This window comes from Polypterus senegalus, chromosome 7 (genome assembly GCF_016835505.1).
Source record: "Polypterus senegalus isolate Bchr_013 chromosome 7, ASM1683550v1, whole genome shotgun sequence".
NCBI lineage: Eukaryota > Metazoa > Chordata > Cladistia > Polypteriformes > Polypteridae > Polypterus > Polypterus senegalus.
Window position 1 is genome coordinate 168,403,620 of NC_053160.1, and position 20,443 is coordinate 168,424,062.

Below are 20,443 nucleotides of genomic sequence, written 5' to 3' on the forward strand. Positions count from 1 at the left end.
GTTCCAGCATCACAATCAATGCTTGCTTTACCAAATTTTGGTGACTGCAGTCGCAAAGATGTGTCGGAGACAGAAATTAAACTCAACGTTTTGCAGTGTTTGGGGCACGTATATCCTCAAGTCTTCTGCAGGAATTAAGAAACAGGCAAGACAGGTTGCTAGGTAATTACAGGGTGATGAGTTTTCCTGTTTCGAAAACATAATAAGGTGCATGATGGTGAATTTTTGTGCGTCTTTATGTGGAAATTATGCAGCATGTAATATTTTTAAAATATGTACTGCACTGCCATGGTGATGTGAACAAGAGGCACCAATAGCATTGATTTTGCTGTTGTGCTATTGATTGCCTGCATTATGCAACTGCGGAAAAGCATACAGAAAAACACTGAAGTGTGAACAATGCTCTAAAGAGTAATATACCTTATTTTAGACTCCAAAAAATTCCCCTAAAAGACTATTTTTTAGTGAGTTTAGCATTTAGCAATTTGCAAAATCGCCTGCAAAATAAGCTTTAGTGTCAGTCTTGCCAAACAGTGTGTGAAATGAAACTGGATTATTTTGTTCATTGCCAACTTTCAGCCTTGTGGGTTTCAGACACAATAACCTTTTGCTCAATCTTTAAACCCTTCCATCGAAGGTTCAACCATGCGTCTGTACTCACAAAGCCATTGTTTAGTCCCAGGGAGGAGAATATGCAGTTTTAAACTCAGTCGTTATATTTCTGAATGAGCCTGTCAGAACATTTAAACACAGCATTATGACACCCATCACCTTTTTTTTTTCTTTACGTGGGTAGTAAAGGCAACGCCCTATGTATGCACACCTCTGTTTTTTTTTGTACAGGTTTATCTAAAAGTGAGGTTACTTTGCGCAGTAAAGCCACAGAACTGGCATGCATGATGGGTTTATATCTAATATATATTTACTGTACCAGCTGGTGGCAGCTAAACCTTGACTGTCTGGCTCTCTTCTGCAAAGGATCTACTGTATATCTGTGTGTTTACAGCACTTACAGGAATTATGTGGATTGGAGGGTGTGGGTATCTTAAAACAGTACACACTCTGATTTTGCTGAAGCTCTCAGCTGCCTTGTTGCTCTGGAAGTGATATTCATCCTCTGATCAAAACTAACACCACTGGTTAAAAAAAAAAAAGATAAAAGAAATTCCTTTATACTCAGCCAGTTTCCACTTGCTCTCTTGGGCAAAAACATTACTAATGATGGGATTAATAATAAGTTTACAGAGCTTTATATGTATTTACTGGAATTTCATATTTCATGTCTGTTACTAATGATTAAAAATAATTAGAGAAATGAACCACTTATTTGATCTGAGGAGTCACATTTTACCTTCACAAGCAATTTACTCTTTTGAAAATCTATTTCTCCTTTAATTCAACAGATGACAACAATTAAACGGGGTGACCAAATAGCACAATCAAAACAGCATGTCACATCCTCAAGATATGATTTCAAGCCTCAAATATTTCATCCACTCACTTCCATTCAAACATTTCAAGCTGTTTGAATAGCAGCAATGAAGAATAGATAAATGAATGAATAATAATAATAAAAAATACATGAAAAGATGTTAGAAGGTATAAGTAATTCATGGAGAGAAAAAAACAAGATGACTAAATACAAAAAAAAAAATTAACAGATTATTAAAATTAAACAAATTAGCTGTGAACCATCCAGTCTCAGTGAGACTGCACAGATGGTGAACCAGCTGAGGGTACGGAAGGCTATAGGGATCTGTGATATCCGGGGTGAACTTCTCCCGGCTGATGGTAAGGCTGCCCTCCTGGCATTGCAAGCAAACTTTGCTTCCATTTGGGAGACTGGTATCACCCCAGCTGACTGGAAAATAGGACTAGTCATCCTTATCTGGAAAGGGTAGGGTGATCACCTAGATTGCGACAACTAGAGGGAGATAATACTGCTCTCAGAACCTGGTAAGGTCCTTGCTAGGGTCATCCTCAATAGGGTCCTTGATCACTTCCTCACTTACCAGCAACTGGAGGAGTCTGGTTTTGTGCGTGAGAAGTCTATCATCAAGGCAGTGAGGGTTCTCATTGAGCACAAATGGCAGAGTTTCTTTGCAGTCTTTGTTGATTTTGATAAAGTGTTTGACTCAGTTGATCGAGCTGCCATGTGGGACATCCTGAGACTTTGCGTAATCTCCCTGAAGTTGCTGGATATCATGGCCGGCCTGTACACTGTTACTGTGAGTGCTGTGAAGAGTGATTTTTCCCAGTCGATTTTGAGGTTCGTCAGGGATGTGTTCTTGCTCCCACTATATTCAATGCTAGTATGGACTGGGTGTTGTGCAGGGTTGTGGGATCTAGCAGCTGGATTCCTTTGGTACTGTGTCTCTTCAGAGAATCCTTGGGTAATGTTGGTTTGATTTTGTGTCAAACTAGCAGTTGCTCATGGAGTCTTGAATGAGGCACATTAACTGCATTTTGAGGGAGCTTCAGTTGCAACACTACGGATCTGTGGCATGGTTCCCCAAGGATGGTCCAGCTTGCAGAATTCACATTGCTTGGGACCAGGGTGGATGGATCAGGCCTAGGGGAGGTCCACATAACACCTAGCTGTGGCAGATAGAGGTCATTTCTGGTGAGAGGGACTGGACCCCGTGTTTGCCTTGAGGGTTGCCAAATGGAATCCCAAGCTGTTTTTTGTCATGTGGTGGGTACAGCAACGTGCTGTACCAGTGCATGCTCCCCAACCTGACCTGAAAATTAATGAGGTGAGTGTGATGGTGCAGAGGTTTGGTGGATCAAAAATCCTTGGTTCAAATCCTGCACCTGTTCACTTTCTTTTTGTATCTTCCCATACTTGCTTTTATTTACTCCTTTATCCTCTGTCAGCATAAAGATGTGCCTGTTAATTGGTAATTCCAAAGTAGCCCAATGTGTGTTTGAATGAGTGAGTGAGTCAGTTAGTGAGCCCTATAATGACATTCTGTGAAAATGGGTTTGAAAATGTTTGACAGAATTAATGACTTAATGAGTATTGAAAGGTAGGATGAATTAATGAATTAACAAAAGAGAGACAAAGTGAATAATTTAATTAAATTATTTATTCATTCACTTATTTTTTTTTAATCCAATTAGTCTAGTGCAAGACAGTGCCTATACAATCCCATCAGGCACAGGTCAGGATCCAACCCGTGACAGGATGCCATTCCATTGCAGGGTATATTTTGTCATAAAGAGCCAATTCAGAGACAACATATGCTACAGATTCCTCCAGTACTGCATTTGAATTTCACCCACCAACTCACTCATTTTCCTCTTTTCAGCTTCCTACCTTCTCAGAAATCTCAGATCTTGTCTGTAAGTCTAAGCCATCCACCTGTCAACTGGACCCCATCCCTACAGTTCTCGTCAAAGCCTGCCTCCCCCTCTGGTCCCCCTTATCTCTGCTATAATCCACTCTTCTCTCACTACTGGTATTGTTCCTTCATCTTTTAAAACTGCTTGCAATAACCCCAATACTGAAAAAACCCGGTGCCGATCCAACTAATTTCAGTAATTTTCATTCTATTTCTAATCTACCCTTCATTTCCAAAATTCTTGAAAAATAGTGGCTATTCAACTTCATTCTCATCTATCTCAAAATAATCTGTATGAACAATTCCAGTATGTTTTTCGTCCCCTCCACAGTACAGAAACGACACTTATAAAAATTAGTAATGATTTACTTATGGCAGCTGATTCTGGTTTAATTCCTATTCTCATCCTTCTTGATCTGAGTGCAGCCTTTGACACTATTTGTCACACTACTCTTCTAAATAGATTATCTTTGATTGGTTCAGATCTTCAGTTACTTCAGGTGGGCTCTGTCCTGTGGCCCCTCCTTTTCATTATTTACCTCCTTCCCCTTGACAATATCTGTCATCAATATAACATTAGCTTCCACTGCTATGCTGATGACACCCAGCTCTATCTCACTAGCAAACCTATTGCTTCCTTCCCACCCTCCTCCCTTACTGATTGCATAGCAGAAATCAAATCCTGGTTTTCTTCAAACTTTCTTAAATTAAATAGTGACAAAATTGAGGTTCTTCTCATTGGTACAAATCAACATTATCCAAAACTGATCACTTTTAATTTGTTATTAATAATTCCTCTGTCTCCCCTTCCCCACATGTTAAGAGTCTCGGTGTCATCCTTGACAGTACTTTATCCTTTCAGTCCCACATCAGTAACATCTCCCAGTCTGCATATTTCCACTTGCGTAACATTAATCGTATTCACCCCTCCCTCACTCCCCACGCCATTGCTATCCTTGTTCATAGCCTTGTCACTTCTCGTCTGGATTATTGCAATTCCCTTTTCTTTGGTCTTTCTTGCAAATCTCTTTATAAGCTTCAACTGGTCCAGAATTCAGCTGCCTGCATCATTACTAGAACCTCCTCTATTCACCATATCACTCCCGTTTTGCAGCAGCTTCATTGGCTTCCAGTTCAGTTCTGAATTCAATTCAAAATTCTCCTACAAACTTTTAAGGCTATCTACAACCTTGCCCCTCCATATCTGTCCGACCTCCATGTTGCCATTTCCTCCTGCACCCTCAGATCCTCTGCCTCCATGCACTTGACTGTCCCCTTCATCCGTCTTACCACTATGGGGAGCAGAGCATTCAGTTGCTCTGCTTCCCAGCTCTGAAACTCAGTTCCATCTGAGCTTAGAAATATTGAATCACTCACTTTTCAAATCTAAACTTAAAAGTCATTTGTTTAAGACTGTTTTTTCTCTTTGATTACAATTGCTCGGTCTGATTTTAATTTCTGTATTTTACTTTTGTTTATAATCTGTGTTTTGTCTATTGTTCAGTGACCATGAATGTTTAGAAAGGTGCCTACAAATAAATAAAATGTATTATTATTATTATTCATGTTTTTGGTATCTGGGAGGAAACAGGAGTAGCTCTAGACACAGAAAGAACATGTAAACTCCACAGACTATAACTCAGTTTGGATTTGAACCCTGGTCTCTGGAGCAGTAAACCATTTTACACTCAAAAACATTAACGATGAACAACATAAAACTACAAATGAATAAAGGAATGATTCATAAATTATCAATAAACAAATGTAGAATAATAAATATTGAATTAATAGTGGCTAAAAAGTTATGGCATATGTTACAGGAATTAATAAATAAGGAAGGAAGGTAGGAGGCGTTATTGATTAATACTTAAAATTGACATAATAATGAATCACTCATATTGCCTATTTTATGTAGGATCTTCCCACATACCACCTCGAAGCACTTCACATGTACAGTTTGTACTAAACCATCGTATAACAAGTTAGATGGAGCAAGTTGTAGAACTGAAACAGTAACTCAGTGCTTCACAGTCCAATCTCTTAGTTACTAGGTCATACTGTTTGCCTCTTATTGTCTTTATATCTTAATGAATTACTAATTTAGAAAATAAAGTATAATATGCAAAATTAATGAAAAATCAGTAAAATTAATAATTGCACCACTAATGAATGAAATGAATAAAATAAAATGTTGGATGTATCAATATATGATGAAAGGATGGATGAATGAATGAATGAAATATTGGACTAAAAAATGAATAAAACAATAAAAATGACTCATGGCTAAAATGAATGAATGATGCTTAAACTTAGTTAGCTGGAATACCCTCTGGGTAGAGGGTTATAGTCTGATTGTCGGCCAGGTCTATCTGATCCCCCTGTGTATGTCTTAGAAGTTCCTGCTGAGGTGGTGCTGTGGCTGAGGATTGGAAGAGGAATGCTGGAAAACCAAACACAGAAGGAAGGGTTAACTCGGGCAGCACTGGTTAAAACGCTGATGGAGAGAGAGAAAGACAGACAGACACAAGTTAAAAGCCTCTATACCTATATCTGTTGAGTCTGAACTTCTATCTAATTCAGTAATTATGGAAAGCCTCAAACGACAAGAAAAGGTTGCCTTACACATCTGTTAAAGTTGTGCAATTTGGTTGGGTCAGCAATAATATTTAGTTATACTCGCTAGGCATGTTGTCTAGGATTCAAATCAGTAATTCTACAAATATGAATCCTGTTTTATTCATTGTAAGCAGAAAACACCATTCTAGCGACTTGTGTACTTAGTCTAAATAAAGTCCATTGGTTCCATGCACCATACGTCATCAAACACCTCAGTCACCATTTCAGGCCTTTAATATTTTCCTCATCACTTGGTCACCAATCATTGTCACAGTGTTTTCATGGGTTTTCTGCAGGTGCTCTGCATTCTTTTCATGTCTCAAACAGACGCACACTAGAATAGTTGGCAACTGTAAATTGGCTCCATATATGAGTGTGTATGATAGACTGGGCTGGTTCCTGCTTTCTGTCTATTGCTGTTAAAACAGATTTAGCCTCACATCCACCTTGTGATGGAAAAAGCAAGGTCACATAATGAAGGGCCATATTGAATACACCAGGGACTCCCAAGAAGGGAAATAACTGCAATTAAGAAGCTATAAGGAACAATACCAACAGGAAGTCAGAAGGAAAATGGGATTGAGTTTGGAATCTCTTGAAGACAGTGTAGCCTGGTAATACTTCCTCCAATCTCACCACCTCGGTCTTTTGTAACCACAGACCAGCATTAGACTGTATTTATTTGTGTACCGTACTACATGCGCCTCTAGTTTACTCTCCTTGCTTTAAGCCTGTAATCAGACACAGGCACACCCTCAATTACAAACGCCTGCTGTGTTTCTCTCAACAAAGCTAACCAAACCACCAATTAACCTTCAATTAATGGGATGATTTGGTAAATTAAAGCATTTTAATTGTAAAAAAAAACTGAGGCAAGCAGCTTTAGTCTTGTGGAGCCACACATGCAGTGGTTAGCATGAAATTTCCTTTGCTGAGGAGAGGAGCAGGTTATGGAGGCTGCAATGTGTGCAATCAGGCGAATGAAGGTGTGGGAATGCAGACTGATGGAAAATTCCAGTCTATTAATTTGATTATTAAGTTAATGACACACTCACGTTACCTCTTCATTAAATATCTGGGTACACTTTACAAAATGAAATCTGCCCTGCATATCCTAATGAAGATCATGATGACAACAAGGTACATCACACGCTTATTTTGTACCTGTAACATATTTCAGCCCTGCCTAGGGGATCTCCAGGCTTACTGCTAAATAAAATCAACCCAACTGTCTTGGAATCACCTGCAAGGAGGACATGTTTGGATGCTTACATTGAGCATTTAGAGTGCACCATCATTATCATATACTAGAAACATTTCAACTGGCTCCACTATAAAGCAGCATCGCTACTTTAACTGTGCTCTCCGATTGTCAAACGTCCTGTCCTGTCACTCATTTTATTACACACTGAACTTCTATTCAAGAGAATTCAAATAATATTATTCAGGAGTTCAGCAATGGAGGAAATGAGCAGGTGTCGGTGATAAAAGATGTTGCCACAAGTTTGACTCTGAAGACACTTTCTCTCCTATCTGCCGACTCCAAGTGACAGAACATGCATTACAATATTGAATAAGTCTTTGACACAACACATTAAGGTGCATGTAAAAGTTGTAGATGAGGAAACACAAGAAAAAAACCCAACAAGTATGTTGCTTGTATGGCTATCTTACCGCACCAGCAATCACATTCTAAAACAGAATGAAGTATTTGAAAGACGGCAGCTCACTGCTACAAAAGACTTCTTTTCTGAGTCACGTAATCAGAACTACAGTATGTTGACAATAAAACTCTTTCAGACAGTGACAATCACCAGGCGCAGGATAACTACTGTGTTGGAAATGCAGAGAGTAAGTGAAGAGATGTGGACATGGAGGCTGTTGTTCTTACCTTTGTTTAAGCCATTAGGTGATACGTCAGAGGACATCTTAAAAGAAGATAGTACTTCCCTGCCAAACAGCAACTGAGGAGCCCTGAAATTTTTGGTCAGTAGTTCACTCTGTCCAATTTTCAGAGTTTCCTCCAGTGCAGCCATCTATGAACAAAGCACACACAGAAATAAAAATGTAGCAATTGGCATATGCAAACGTTGCACGTGCTGGACTACTGCCAACAACACTGCTTGTTTCTGTCCCAGAGAATTCTTTCAAGAGCTGCTGCTATTGATGCATAAAGGGAACAAGATGAGGTATCAGTTAATCAGACTTTACTTGGTACAGTGACTTTCTTGATAAGCACAGCCAGCCTTGCCATGTGATCTTGAAACATCAGAAACAGGTGTCCTTGACTTTTGAAGCCTTGAGACAGACTGACATTCAAGCTAGATTGCAGCAGAAGATACCACATTGATCTGGTTCACACCTGAACAAGATGGAGTTGTTTGGTTTCTTTTTTTCCCTTGTGTTCTTTAATTTCATATATAGCATATAAACGGAAAAAGAGATAACAATGAGCACCCTAAAAACAACGGTGTCATCAAGCGTTTCATCCCAGATATTTTTTTAGTTAAGACAATTCTTCTCTTACACCAAACTTTACAATTAGTTTTATTTATTTAATTAATTATTTGACATTTGTATCCAACCGACACATATACTAAGTTAAGTTATTATTTGTATATAAGTAATATCTAACCATATTGTGGAATTATTTCGTGAGTACCCTGTTTTGTGGAGGCAAGGGGAAATGGATTCAAATATGTATTGCAATTGTTTTGTTGTGATATTTTATTGATCCTATTATTTTGAATTGAGCAGACTGCTAAGATGTGAATGAGAAGACACAGACTTAGTGTCCAAGCAAAACATGCAATGGTCCAGCCAAACAAAATGATCAGCACTCGGCTTAGAACTTGGATCTTACAGGTAAATAAATTACTTGACTATTAATGAATTAGAAGTGTGGAAAGCATGAAGTAGCTTTTAAATGTTAATGTCTGGACTAACTGTGCTATAGAGAGTAATAAGGAAATAATTCTAATTCAGAAAGGAAACAGTGATAGGATTTAGCATGCATAGAAAATAAATCATAGTAGTTGGCACTGCTGTCAGAAGACTGGTCTGGAGGACCCAGCCTGATCATTCTGCGTGTGGGACTGCAGCATGTCTGGACGTCTGTGTGCATTGCTATGCAATCTTGTTTTGCTGGAACTTCCCAAAGACATGCATGTTAGGTGAGTTATGAAGTCAAAATTAGCTGGTGTGAAGGAGTGCGAGTGTGGGCATAAGTGTGTGTCTTGTGATGGACTGGTGCCCTGTTCCACTCTGCATGTCATTCTGCCAGAATAGGTTAAGGAATTTCAGCAACCCTGAGATTTGTTCCAGTAATGATCGATATATAAGCAATTTATCAATACACAGATAACAAGCATTGATTTTTTTTTGTTTGCATTTTTAAGGGTATACATTTTTGAACATTTAGACCAGCTGCTTTTTGAAGCAAAAATGCTGACATATACCAACTGTTCAAGTCTTTTTGAAGTTTAACTTTACAGTCCAATAGGCAATTGTAAAGCAGTTTTCTTTGTTTATATGAATTTAATGTCTCAATAATTTTGTTATTGAAATTACATTAACTGAGTAATTTGTGCATTTTATGGGTATTTTATTTATAATATACTGACTGGTGAAAATTATTTGAAGTACAGTAGTTCACATGGGGTGGGTTGGCGCCCTACCCGGGATTGGTTCCTGCCTTGTGCCCTGTGTTGGCTGGGATTGGCTCCAGCAGACCCCCGTGACCCTGTGTTCGGATTCAGCGGGTTAGACAATGGATGGATGGATGGATAGTTCACATGGTCTTGGGATACAAAACTGTATGTTGATTAATTCAGTCTGTTTACTGACTATACTAACTATAATTGAATATTTTACGAGTTTTATTGTAAAACATATTGAGGTTTAAGCAGAATAAAATGACTCAAGGGTTTTCCTTATTATATGTAATGGATTAACAACACGTTTGTCCATAGTGATACAGTTTAATGTTTTAATTTAGTCACATAATAAATAAACTGCAGTATGTCACAGAATTAAATAAGAATACTTAAAATATTACAAAATATAAAAGACAAATTATCACCTTGTGATTCATGTATCATGACCATATGCTTTTATTATCATGATATTGGATACACTATTTTGATATCAATGTTACTAATCACCACCACACGTTTATTTCCAACTAATATTTACAAGTCTTAAGTGCCACACAACCCACAGACTCTCCCAAAGTCCAGGCCAACACCACACTATGCCTCTTCTTCAGGCCGCCTCCTTCTCTCACAAGCCCTCCTCCAGTCCTCCTGGGCGTCCCGGCTGGGTACCATCCTCAGCTGCGTGCCACATACTCTATAATTCATACTCAGAGACTGTTTGACTTTGTTAATCTTCTCATTATTGAACATCAGCCCTGATTCCTTGTGTGCCTCAGATGGCCTGCTATGAATGTTTATCTTTGTAATTTGTTATGTACTGTTTATGTAAAACTTGGCTAATCTTATAAAGTCTATGGACAGTGGCATTGAATGTAGCTTTTCATTATACATGGCCTCTTTCAGAATGAGCTCATCCTATTTGCGTACACTAAACATGAGTTCTGTTTAATTTCAGAGAACTGCATGTTTCCCTTATGAAGCCCTTGCTATGATCATTATCAAACAATTTTTAAAATGAGGAAGTTCTTGTCCAACATACTAATAAGACAATATATAAAGAGCAATGCAGAACAGCCCAAATACTCATCAAGTCTGTTTAATACAAATTGCTCATAATTTAGAAAAAGTGTAATAGCAAAATTAACCTGTGTAGACTAATTATTTAAACTAAGATTCACAGATCATTCTAAATTTGTAGACAGAGTGTAAAACAGGAAATTGAGACTAATGATGCAGTCATATTACCAACAAGAATTAGCCTCTGTAGCTACAACAAAAGCTTACAGCACTGCAGCACTCCATGGATTGGGCAAACCTGATGCAAATAGTTCATAAAGTCATTCTATAAAATGAGCTTAACAGATTATTAAAATGAATAAACCACTAATTATTTGTCAGATTAGATTCTGAAGGCACAAATTTAACTTTGTTTACTGACCTGTTTCCTTGAAACTTTGATGGTATCATTAAAAACCGTCCAGTTAACTGTCTGAAAGCAAGGAGGAGTTGTGAGCGATCCATTATAGCGAAAGAAACGCTCAAGGTTGGATGGTAAGAGGAACCTGATATTAAAGCCGTCAATTTCTACGTCAGATTCTGCAAAATACATTAATAGAGAAAGAGTTATTGGTATTGCTTTGTTCAAGGTGAACATGTCTGTTTAATGACAGCTCTTCAGTAATGTGCCACAGACAGAATTTGAAAGAGTGACTTGATATGGATAAATTCTTTTCTCAACTGTAATGTCAGGTCATCCTATCCAAAGCACTTACCAACTTTTCAGAGACCGTAGATGAAAAAATTTTAAGCAACTTATTTTGAAACACTACAGTAGGTTTATGATATAGTTTTTGTAACTTGTGATGCCTAAGATGAATAATAGTGTGAATTGAAGAAATGTTTGGTTACTTTGCAATATATGAGGAATATATACTGTAGGTACATCTTTAAGGTAGAACTTTGTTTTTGCGGTTGGGCTAGCCCTTGAGTAAAAAATACAAGCTACAAAGCAGTAGGTTGCTCTGGAATTATGTTTTATACCTCTCATGGCTTATGTGGATATTGGTGATTTTCTGTGGGGTTTTCTATCTTTGCTGAGATGTTCTGGTTTTTAGGTGCTGGAGACTCACCTTTATTCTACTAGATGCAAATGGAACATGTAGACAAGAACAGAAAGCTACTGCATTGTAATTGGACTGTTTAGCCAGAGGCTACTGTACAAAATTCTGATCAATATCAGCAAGGACATACAGTCATAAAAAAATGCCAAATTATCAAACACTGCCTGATAAGTATGAAAATGTTAGAAGGAGTTAGGGAGTTCACTGTAGGAAATGTGATGTAGCATCTCTTTACTGGATGGAGATGTGGACGGTGGACACAGATGACACTAAAGAAACAAGTAAATGAGTGGAGTATTACAGATGGTACTTCACATCGAGGATCATGATGGGTAGGGCAAGGGAAATCATGGATGTGTTAGAGAAGAGGAGACTAGACGTACTTTGTGTGCAGGAAGCAAGGTGGAAGTCAGCACATGCTAGGCAATGGTTTTAAATTACATTATTGTGAACCACAAAGTCTAGAAAATGGGGAGGAAACAGCAGAGGGACTAGTGACGAAAGTTAGTGATAAATGAGTTAATGTATAAATATTATTGAACAATGAAATGTAATACTTGCATGTTCACCTCAGATGGGATATTGGAAAGAAGAAACGAAAGCATTTAGAGAGGGGCTGGAAGCAGATGTGAAGGTGTGTGGTAGGGGATAATAATAATAATAATAATAATTCTTTGCATTTATATAGCGCTTTTCTCACTACTCAAAGCGCTCAGCAATTATAGGTTAAGGGCCTTGCTCAAGGGCCCAACAGAGCAGAGTCCCTTTTGGCATTCACGGGATTTGAATACCTACTTTCGGAAACCAAATCATTATCAGATAACCTATGAGAGTGGAATTCAAAGTCAAATTACATTCTGATGAGAAGAACTAAAAGAAGGTTTGTAATGAATTATAAAGTAATACAGTTCACTACAGCACAGTCATCTGGTTAAGAACTTGAAAATGAAAGGAGAAATGTCTAATAAGTGTGGAAATCTGAGGATCGACATGTGGTGTATGAAGGGGGGAAAGAGAGAGCAGTTTATTGATTATATAAGAGAGAAACTGAATCAACTGTGAATTTTCTAAGGGAACAGAGAGGAATACATCTGGAGAGAAATGAGAATGTTTCATGCTTAGACAGAGCAAAGAGTGTTGAGAAGATCAACTGAATATGGTCTACTACAGGGGATGAAATTCACAAAGCACTGAAGCAGAAGTCAAACACATTTAAGGACTGGAAAGTGAGGCATTTAAAATGATCAAAAGAATTGTACAGAGAGACACAAAGGATGTGGGGAGTTCAGTGAAGAATATGTATAGCAAGTTGGAAACAGGAGAAGGAGAAAAACTTTCTGTATAGGATAACAAACAGGATAAACAACGAAAACAATCTAGAAAGGGTCTGTAATGAAAGATGGCAATTATTTTATCCAGTAAAATAAGAACTATATAGATTAGATGGAGGAAGTATTATAAACAACTGTTAAAAACAATGAAAGACAAGGGCACAGCTAGAAATGTATTTGTCCCCAGGGGGACAGTTGGCAGAAAAAGAAAATTTGGCATCTTGAGATAGCAGGAAATATAGAAATGAACTGGGCATTAAGCAAGAGGCAGGTAGGAAGGCAGGATACACACCTGGTCCATGAAAGTGAAGATTAAAATGCAGTGAGCACCAGGGACTAAGGGATGAATTGCTCTTAGAATTGATTAAAGTGGTATGAGATAAGAAAAAATGATTCCTGATGTTGGGAGAAAGAGAGAACTGATGTCTTTATTTAAAATCAAAGGAAATGAACTGGATTATGGGAACTATCATGCAGATAAGCTAATGAAACACTTGATGGTAGTAAATAAAAAGAGTAATAGATGATAAAGTAAGAGAATTTGTGTGAATAAATGATAAGCCTCAATATTAAATGTTTGGCAACCTCAGGAGAAGAAGTTAAATGGAAATGAAAAGCTATATTTCTAGGTGTGGAAAAGACCTACAATTGAGTCCAAAGGTAAGATTTTCATGTCTAAGGAAAATAAAATTCCAACATTAATATTGCTGGTAGAAATGATGTATGCAGATTTGGTAATAACAGTGTGAAATGCATTAGGAAACACAGAAATGTTTATTGCACAAGTAGGTTTATATCAGGGTTTGTCTTGTAGCCATTTTCTCTTTGTCCTTGAGATGAATGTGCTTATTGAATGTATTGGGGTGGAATATTCTGGGAATTGTTGCATGAATAAAATGGTGGAAGATGTTGGGGTAGTAAGTTATTGAAAGGATGGTAAATAAAATTAAAGTAAAGATGTATTTAATAATGTTATGGCCAGAGCCGATATACAGTGCAGCGACATGGGCACTGAGGGAAAGAGTGGAAGAGAAGCTTGAAATAACTTTAATGAGATTGCCCAGGTGGATTTTAGACTGTCCCTGAGGGAGAAATTGGAGCGGAGGTTTGGAACAGGGCAGGACAGATAAAGATCAGTGAGAACATTACAGGAGCTACATTAAGATGGCATGGGCATGTAGTGAGGAGAAACAAGCGAGAAATGATTGAGAGAGTCTGGACAAGGCCTGGAACCAGAAGTAAGTTTACAGGTGTTTTCTAGGTTCAGATGGGATACTACCTGAGCCTTTTGATCTCATCATATACAGTAATAAAAATTAATACAATATATAATGTGAACATGCATAAGTCCTTCTTCACAGCAATTGCACCATTGTTTCATTAACAGATACAGGGCTTAATATTTGTACTTTTAACATTCTCCTTGTCGTCGTGAGTGTTTATTCAAGGGATTCCAGTTTCCCACAGAGCTTTTTTATGCTGATTGGTAACTCAGTATGACTGAGAGTGGGTGTGTGTGTGTATTAACATTCCCTGCGATGAAGTGGCATTTCACTGAGGGCCTGGTTACTGCTTTTCAATCCATTGTTGCTGGGATGTGTTCCAGTTCTCTGCAATCCAGTTCAGGATAAGCAGGTTTAGGAAATTGATAAATGAGTGGAACAATGAAATAGAAAAGGTTTTAAAAGCATTAATCAAAATAAGTAAAGAGTGCTTGAATATCAAAAAGATTAAGTTGCGATTTTCAGTTCTGCTTTCAACGAGCAGGATGGAGTACAGAATACGAAGATTACTTTGCTACTTCATTCTATTCATTATAAGGCGCTCCTCCCCAATGCCCTTCTCACAATAGCACATTGTGTAACTATTCTAGAAATCTTGACTGAATGGTTACTAAATACACTTGAGCTGCCTTTTCATGTGCATGCAACTAAAGCTGGTAAATTGGGTTACAAATGAAAAACAATAGAAGGCTGTGTGCTTTTTTGGTTCAATTTTGCTTGATCGTTCTGATAATTTTCTTCTTTGTTTCATTCATGTGCTTTAGCTATACATCAGCATTTATTTCATGTAACTGTATAAATAAAAAGTATAATGCCAGGTAAAGAAACACAAAATTGTATACAGTATTTTAAAATGAAACATATGAAATTTATATATAGAATGGATATTGGATACTGATTTTAAATAGAAACAGAATTGTTCTTTCGTTATGGTAATGTAAGTCTACACAATGTTGAAAGTCTTTAGACAACACATGAGCTCTTACTGATTAATGTTCATACCTCTTCCTTTTAAGTCGACTATATTCATCATAAAGTAGGAAAAAAATATATATTTAAATAGAAGGTTACATTGAAATACACTTGCCCCATTCAAACAAAGAAGGTTTGCATGTAAACATTAAAAAATCTGCCTCATGCTGTGATTCCACTTTTCCCATATTCTGAGCACATCTATGCTCCACAATCTAAATCTTTTTTCTTCTGTTATTCAAGAGCAGTTCAGAATTTCAAAAAAGCAAAAAAAAAAAATACATAAATAAAATAAAATAAAAATAAAGTAACAAATCCTTTGAGTACTTTTATTCCTATTCTTTTCATTTCAAAATATTTTCATGAATGAAGACATGGTGCTATAAGTGTTCTTTTCCTGCACTGAACATGAAATGATGACAAACCAGAAGTATCTAAAAACATGAAAAATGCTTTGAAGAAAATGTTTTTTTTTAATAGTCTAAATGTTTTATTTAAAATCTTTTTTTCATAAAAGGAATGTTTAAGGTCACTTTCAGAAAAGAAAAGAAGTTGTATTCACAAAAATAAAATTTCCAATGAACTCTTGTTCAGAATCCCAGGGTTCTTAAGTGTCAGAATTTGCCATATTTGACAGCAATTGTTTGATCCACTTATGAGTTATGCGTAAAATGATGACAGTATGGTTATATCTAGGCTAGCCTAATCTGAAATTGAAAGTTTCAGTTTCATCTGTTCAGACATTGTGTTTATATTGGAGTTATGGCAAGGAAGGACATACTCACCTTCAGAACTGACATCTGCCAGAGAAGTAAGAATATTATTATACTCCGCATTTTCCTGACGACCAATCTGCAAGACAACAAAGTCATTTTAATTCAATTTTTTCAAAGTGCTTCTTTATTGGAAAGAATGTGGAGTTCTGAACATTTTAATATGCTGACTAAATCAAAGATAACAAAATTTAAAAAGTTAAGGTAACAAATAATTGTGACCTGACATTTGCGCGATAGACATATGAGCGCCGACAAAATAGCGCCGATTAAAACGTGGCGTCAAAATTGCGCTGACAAAATCGCGAAAGTTTCATTAAATATGAATTACTAGTTTAAAGCATATATAATAATGTTTATTTTAGAAGTCAGTATTATGAGACGTGGCATGCCATCAGCATGGCACACAGATAGTCCTTAAGATCACGCCCTGCATATGTAGGAAGAATTGCAGCAAGACGTCTTGATTGTTGAGCCTATTTAGACTTGCTGGCTGCCTGACTTCTGGTAATTCTGCTTTGTATACAACGCGTTATGCCAACCCTCGACTGAGTTATTTGTTCGCAGCATGCCATCAGCAGTTATAACAGTTATAACCTAGCACATAGTGTGTACATAATGCGCACGTATTCGTCCCACTCTCTTGGCCTCTCTCGCGATTTTGTCGTGGCGATTTTGTCGGCGTGCATTTGTCGAAAACCAGTTAGCGGGTTTGTCGGCGCTCATTTGTCCGTCGCGGTTTTGTCAGGGCGCATATGTCTATTGCGCTTTTGTCAGTGAACCCAAATAATTTAAAGCCAGACTAAAAAAATTATCTCTACTCTCAATAAACTTGTTCCAGAGCAGGTTTGTAGAGAGTAAAGCAAAGACAAATGTCCCATTGTAGTACAGGCTCATGCATGTATCCAAACCTACCAATACTGAACCAGCTAATCCAATATGTGCAGAACATATGCAGTACATTTTGAGGTACAGAAAGAAACTGAAATGGAGAAAAATACTATAATGACATAAGGTGAATAAGCAAAATCTACACAGATCAGGAATTGAATCTGGGGCCTTCTCATTGTTAGAAAGCTACACAATTAGAAGCTATTGTGCTGTGTTTCTAAAAGTGTACAAAAGGTTATATAGAAAAGACCTAATGTGGTCTAATTAAAATTCTGGCACTACACAGCCATTTTCTAGGAATCTGAATCATGACCTTCCCAACTAACTAGAATGAGACAGCACTTAATAGTGCTAACATCATCATAAAAGTATGTCTACGCAGACACATTGTCCACAAACACAAACCCTTATATGGCCCCACCTTCTGCTTCCTGTCTTACAAGGAATTAAACATGGTATGATGAAGTCCTGCAAAAGATCTTGAGGTAAAAGGGAGAACCACATCATGTAAGCTACTATGAAACAGTATGCCCTTTACCAGTCCAGGGTGCCACAGAAGGGCAATAGGTCAGGCCAGCAGGCACATGAATACGCGAGATATGGCCTGGACAGAAGTATCTAAAGATCCCTTAGGACTCTAGAGGGCTGCTGCCTAGAATCTAATGAGAGAGAGAGAGAATTAGAGCAGTCATTGAGTCACATGACCTACAGGCACATGGACAGTTACAAAAACATCCTTGTTATAAATATAGTGACCAACATGTATCCTGGGTGGATATCTTGCCTTTTAATGGTATCTGAAGGCTCAGGGATACAGAGACACCAAACACCTTTCATATCTGCAATAACAGTTTGTAGCTTGGCCAGAAGTGACCCTGGCACAGGGTTTAAAGCCATCTAGCTCAACTGATGGGAGGAAGATGCCAGGGTCAAGAAAGTGTTTAGAAGAGAGACACATGCAATGTGAAAAGGGTAATCCTGGTACTGGAAATGTGTGCAATTAGATCAACCGCCCCTACACGACAGATAATGCCATATGTAAAAGCCCAGAAACGCTGTAGGATATTAATTAGCTTTTGCTTTATTCATAATTTATTTATCTCAGTTTGTATTCTCTTTTTTGATTTTTTTTTTCAACAAGCATTCAATTTTTGTGCCCCTATGGGCCTGTGTTTTTCTCTATAAGAAATCTGATGTTACTCCAATATTACATGCATGTTGCATTAACTGGCAAGTTTAAACTACTGCTTCTGAATGTAAGTATGTGTTGTTGTGGACGCCCAAGTTCCTTGCCTGGCCGGGACACCTCCACACTGGAAGGAGCAGGAGAGGAGATGTGGCCTGAATATTACCTCCCCGGGACGCTAGATGGTAGGGCTTCACGGGAGTTGGAGTTTGGTGCAGCCCTGTTGGGATCTGTGGGCACCGCCAGGGGGTGCTACAATTGCTGCTGAGCGATTTGAGAGCAGCTCTCCTGCCACACCCGGAAGTGCTCCAGGTGTCTGATAACGTAATTCCGGCAGCACTTCCGGGTGCCTTATATAAGGGGTCAGCAGACACCACTCAGAGATCCAGAGTTGGGAGAAAGAAGACAAAGTCTGAGGAGGAAATGGAGGCGGATGGACTGGCAGCAGAGAAGGGACTGTGCTGTGTTGGTGTACTGTGCACAAAACTGTAAATAAACCGGGTGTTGTGTGTTGAACCTGTGTTCTGCCTGTCTGTGTTGGGGGTTAGGGCGGCTGTACGCACCCAGGCTTCATATTGTTCATGTGTGTTTCTTGTGATGGTCCCATAAAAGAGTTGGTTCCTGCCTAGTGTCTGATGCCTTAAAAGTCTCCCCCACCCACAAACCCAAAATGGATATTATGGGTTTGATAATAGATGAATCAATGGAACTTATAAAATGTCATACTTATAAACCTAGCTTTTGCTGTATTGAAACCTGCTGTATATGGACATCTTCCAGTCTCAGTGTTTATGCTGAAGTCAAGATTTTCAAGAACACCTTCCTGAACACTCATCTGTATGGATCAGAATGCTGGAAAGAGGTAGAAGAAGAAACAAAAAATTGAGGAATTCTAGACCAAACACCTGCGACCCATCATGAAGATTTTCTGGCCAAACACAGTCTTAAATGATGAGTTTTGGTGGAGGACAGGAGTGGCAGCTTTCTCAGAAACTGTCAGGGCTGGGAGATGGACAGAGTTTGGACATTTATGCTGAATGCCCCTTAGTTCACTACTCAGTATATCTCTAAGATGAACACTGCAAGGGAAAGGAAACAGCATAGGACCTAAACATATGTGGTTTAGGTCTGTGGAAAAACACAACAATGCGGCTCATTTGTCATTGCCCCATTTACCAGATGGCACAATGAGGACTCAGAAAATAAGAGAGAGAGAGAGAATGTAACAAACCTGCTGAGGCTTTCATGGATAGAAATATTACAAATGTATTGAGTAAGGACGCTTACCTCAAAAAAAGATCTAGGATCAGCAAAATACAGTATGTAGTGACAGATCATTTCAGTTTCATTAAAAAATGATTCATTGCCAAAGTATTAAAATATCTGCATTTTTTCAGGTATGGGATACAGAAGTTTCAAGGAAAGATTGTTGCTAAGCTTGGCTCTGGATAGTGTTGCATAATGATTAATATGCACAAGTAAGAATTTCACTACTCTGTACACATGACAATAATGACTGTATAACCCTATAAACCTGCTACAGAAAACAGACCATAGATTAAAAGCTGCAGCAATTCCTGGCTATACTTTTGCAGAGAACCAGTCTTAAAAGAGTAAAAGAGTGTTTCAGAAAGGGGTATAGCAGAATTTACTTCTTGTAGTTAATGCAAATGATGACCTACATGCAGTCATTCATACAGTCTGTAAATTATTGAGTTTGAGTTTTTGTTTGAGCATTTTGAGTTTTTTTTTTTTTATTCTATATTCTGATTTTTGCTCTTTTCTACTTAATTCCAAATTAAAACACATTTTTTATTTTTTTTGTTGATTCATTATGCTTACAGTATTTTTTGTTTCAAATTCACACTTCTAGCATTTTCCTAATTGGTAGTATTCACCTTAATAAAAGGAAAAGTGTCTATGCATATATACATAACTGTTTAGTTTGCGGTTTCTATATTGTACAACAGATGGTGCATCACAAACATCAGCAGTGCTTTTATGAATGTCATACCAAATGGCATAAAACAGATGGGCTTTCTTTTGGAACGACAAATGCAATTTTATTATTACATACATTACAAAATACATTTTAATAGATGGTGCCCCACATATATTAATGCTGAGGTCTACGTTGATCACGTAGATTTCAAGGTTATTATTGTCATCACTAGGAACAAGGCAGAAACTGACCCTGTATGGGGTGCCAGACCATCACAGGGCTAACTCATAAACACCACCACTCATATGGGGCCAACTTACAGCCAGGGT

At 37.9% G+C, this 20,443-nt stretch overlaps 1 protein-coding gene across 1 annotated transcript in view; it reads right to left on the reverse strand.

Annotated features, from left to right (window-relative positions):
- ca9 (carbonic anhydrase IX) overlaps window positions 1-20,443 on the reverse strand; it is a 63,330-nt gene that overhangs the window by 12,800 nt on the left and 30,087 nt on the right. Inside the window, exons 6-8 of the mRNA XM_039759589.1 lie at window positions 16,108-16,174; window positions 11,055-11,212; window positions 7,852-7,996 (exon numbers count right to left, since the gene is read on the reverse strand). Of these exons, the coding sequence (XP_039615523.1) occupies window positions 7,852-7,996; window positions 11,055-11,212; window positions 16,108-16,174 (370 nt within the window). The remainder of the gene's footprint in view (window positions 1-7,851; window positions 7,997-11,054; window positions 11,213-16,107; window positions 16,175-20,443) is intronic.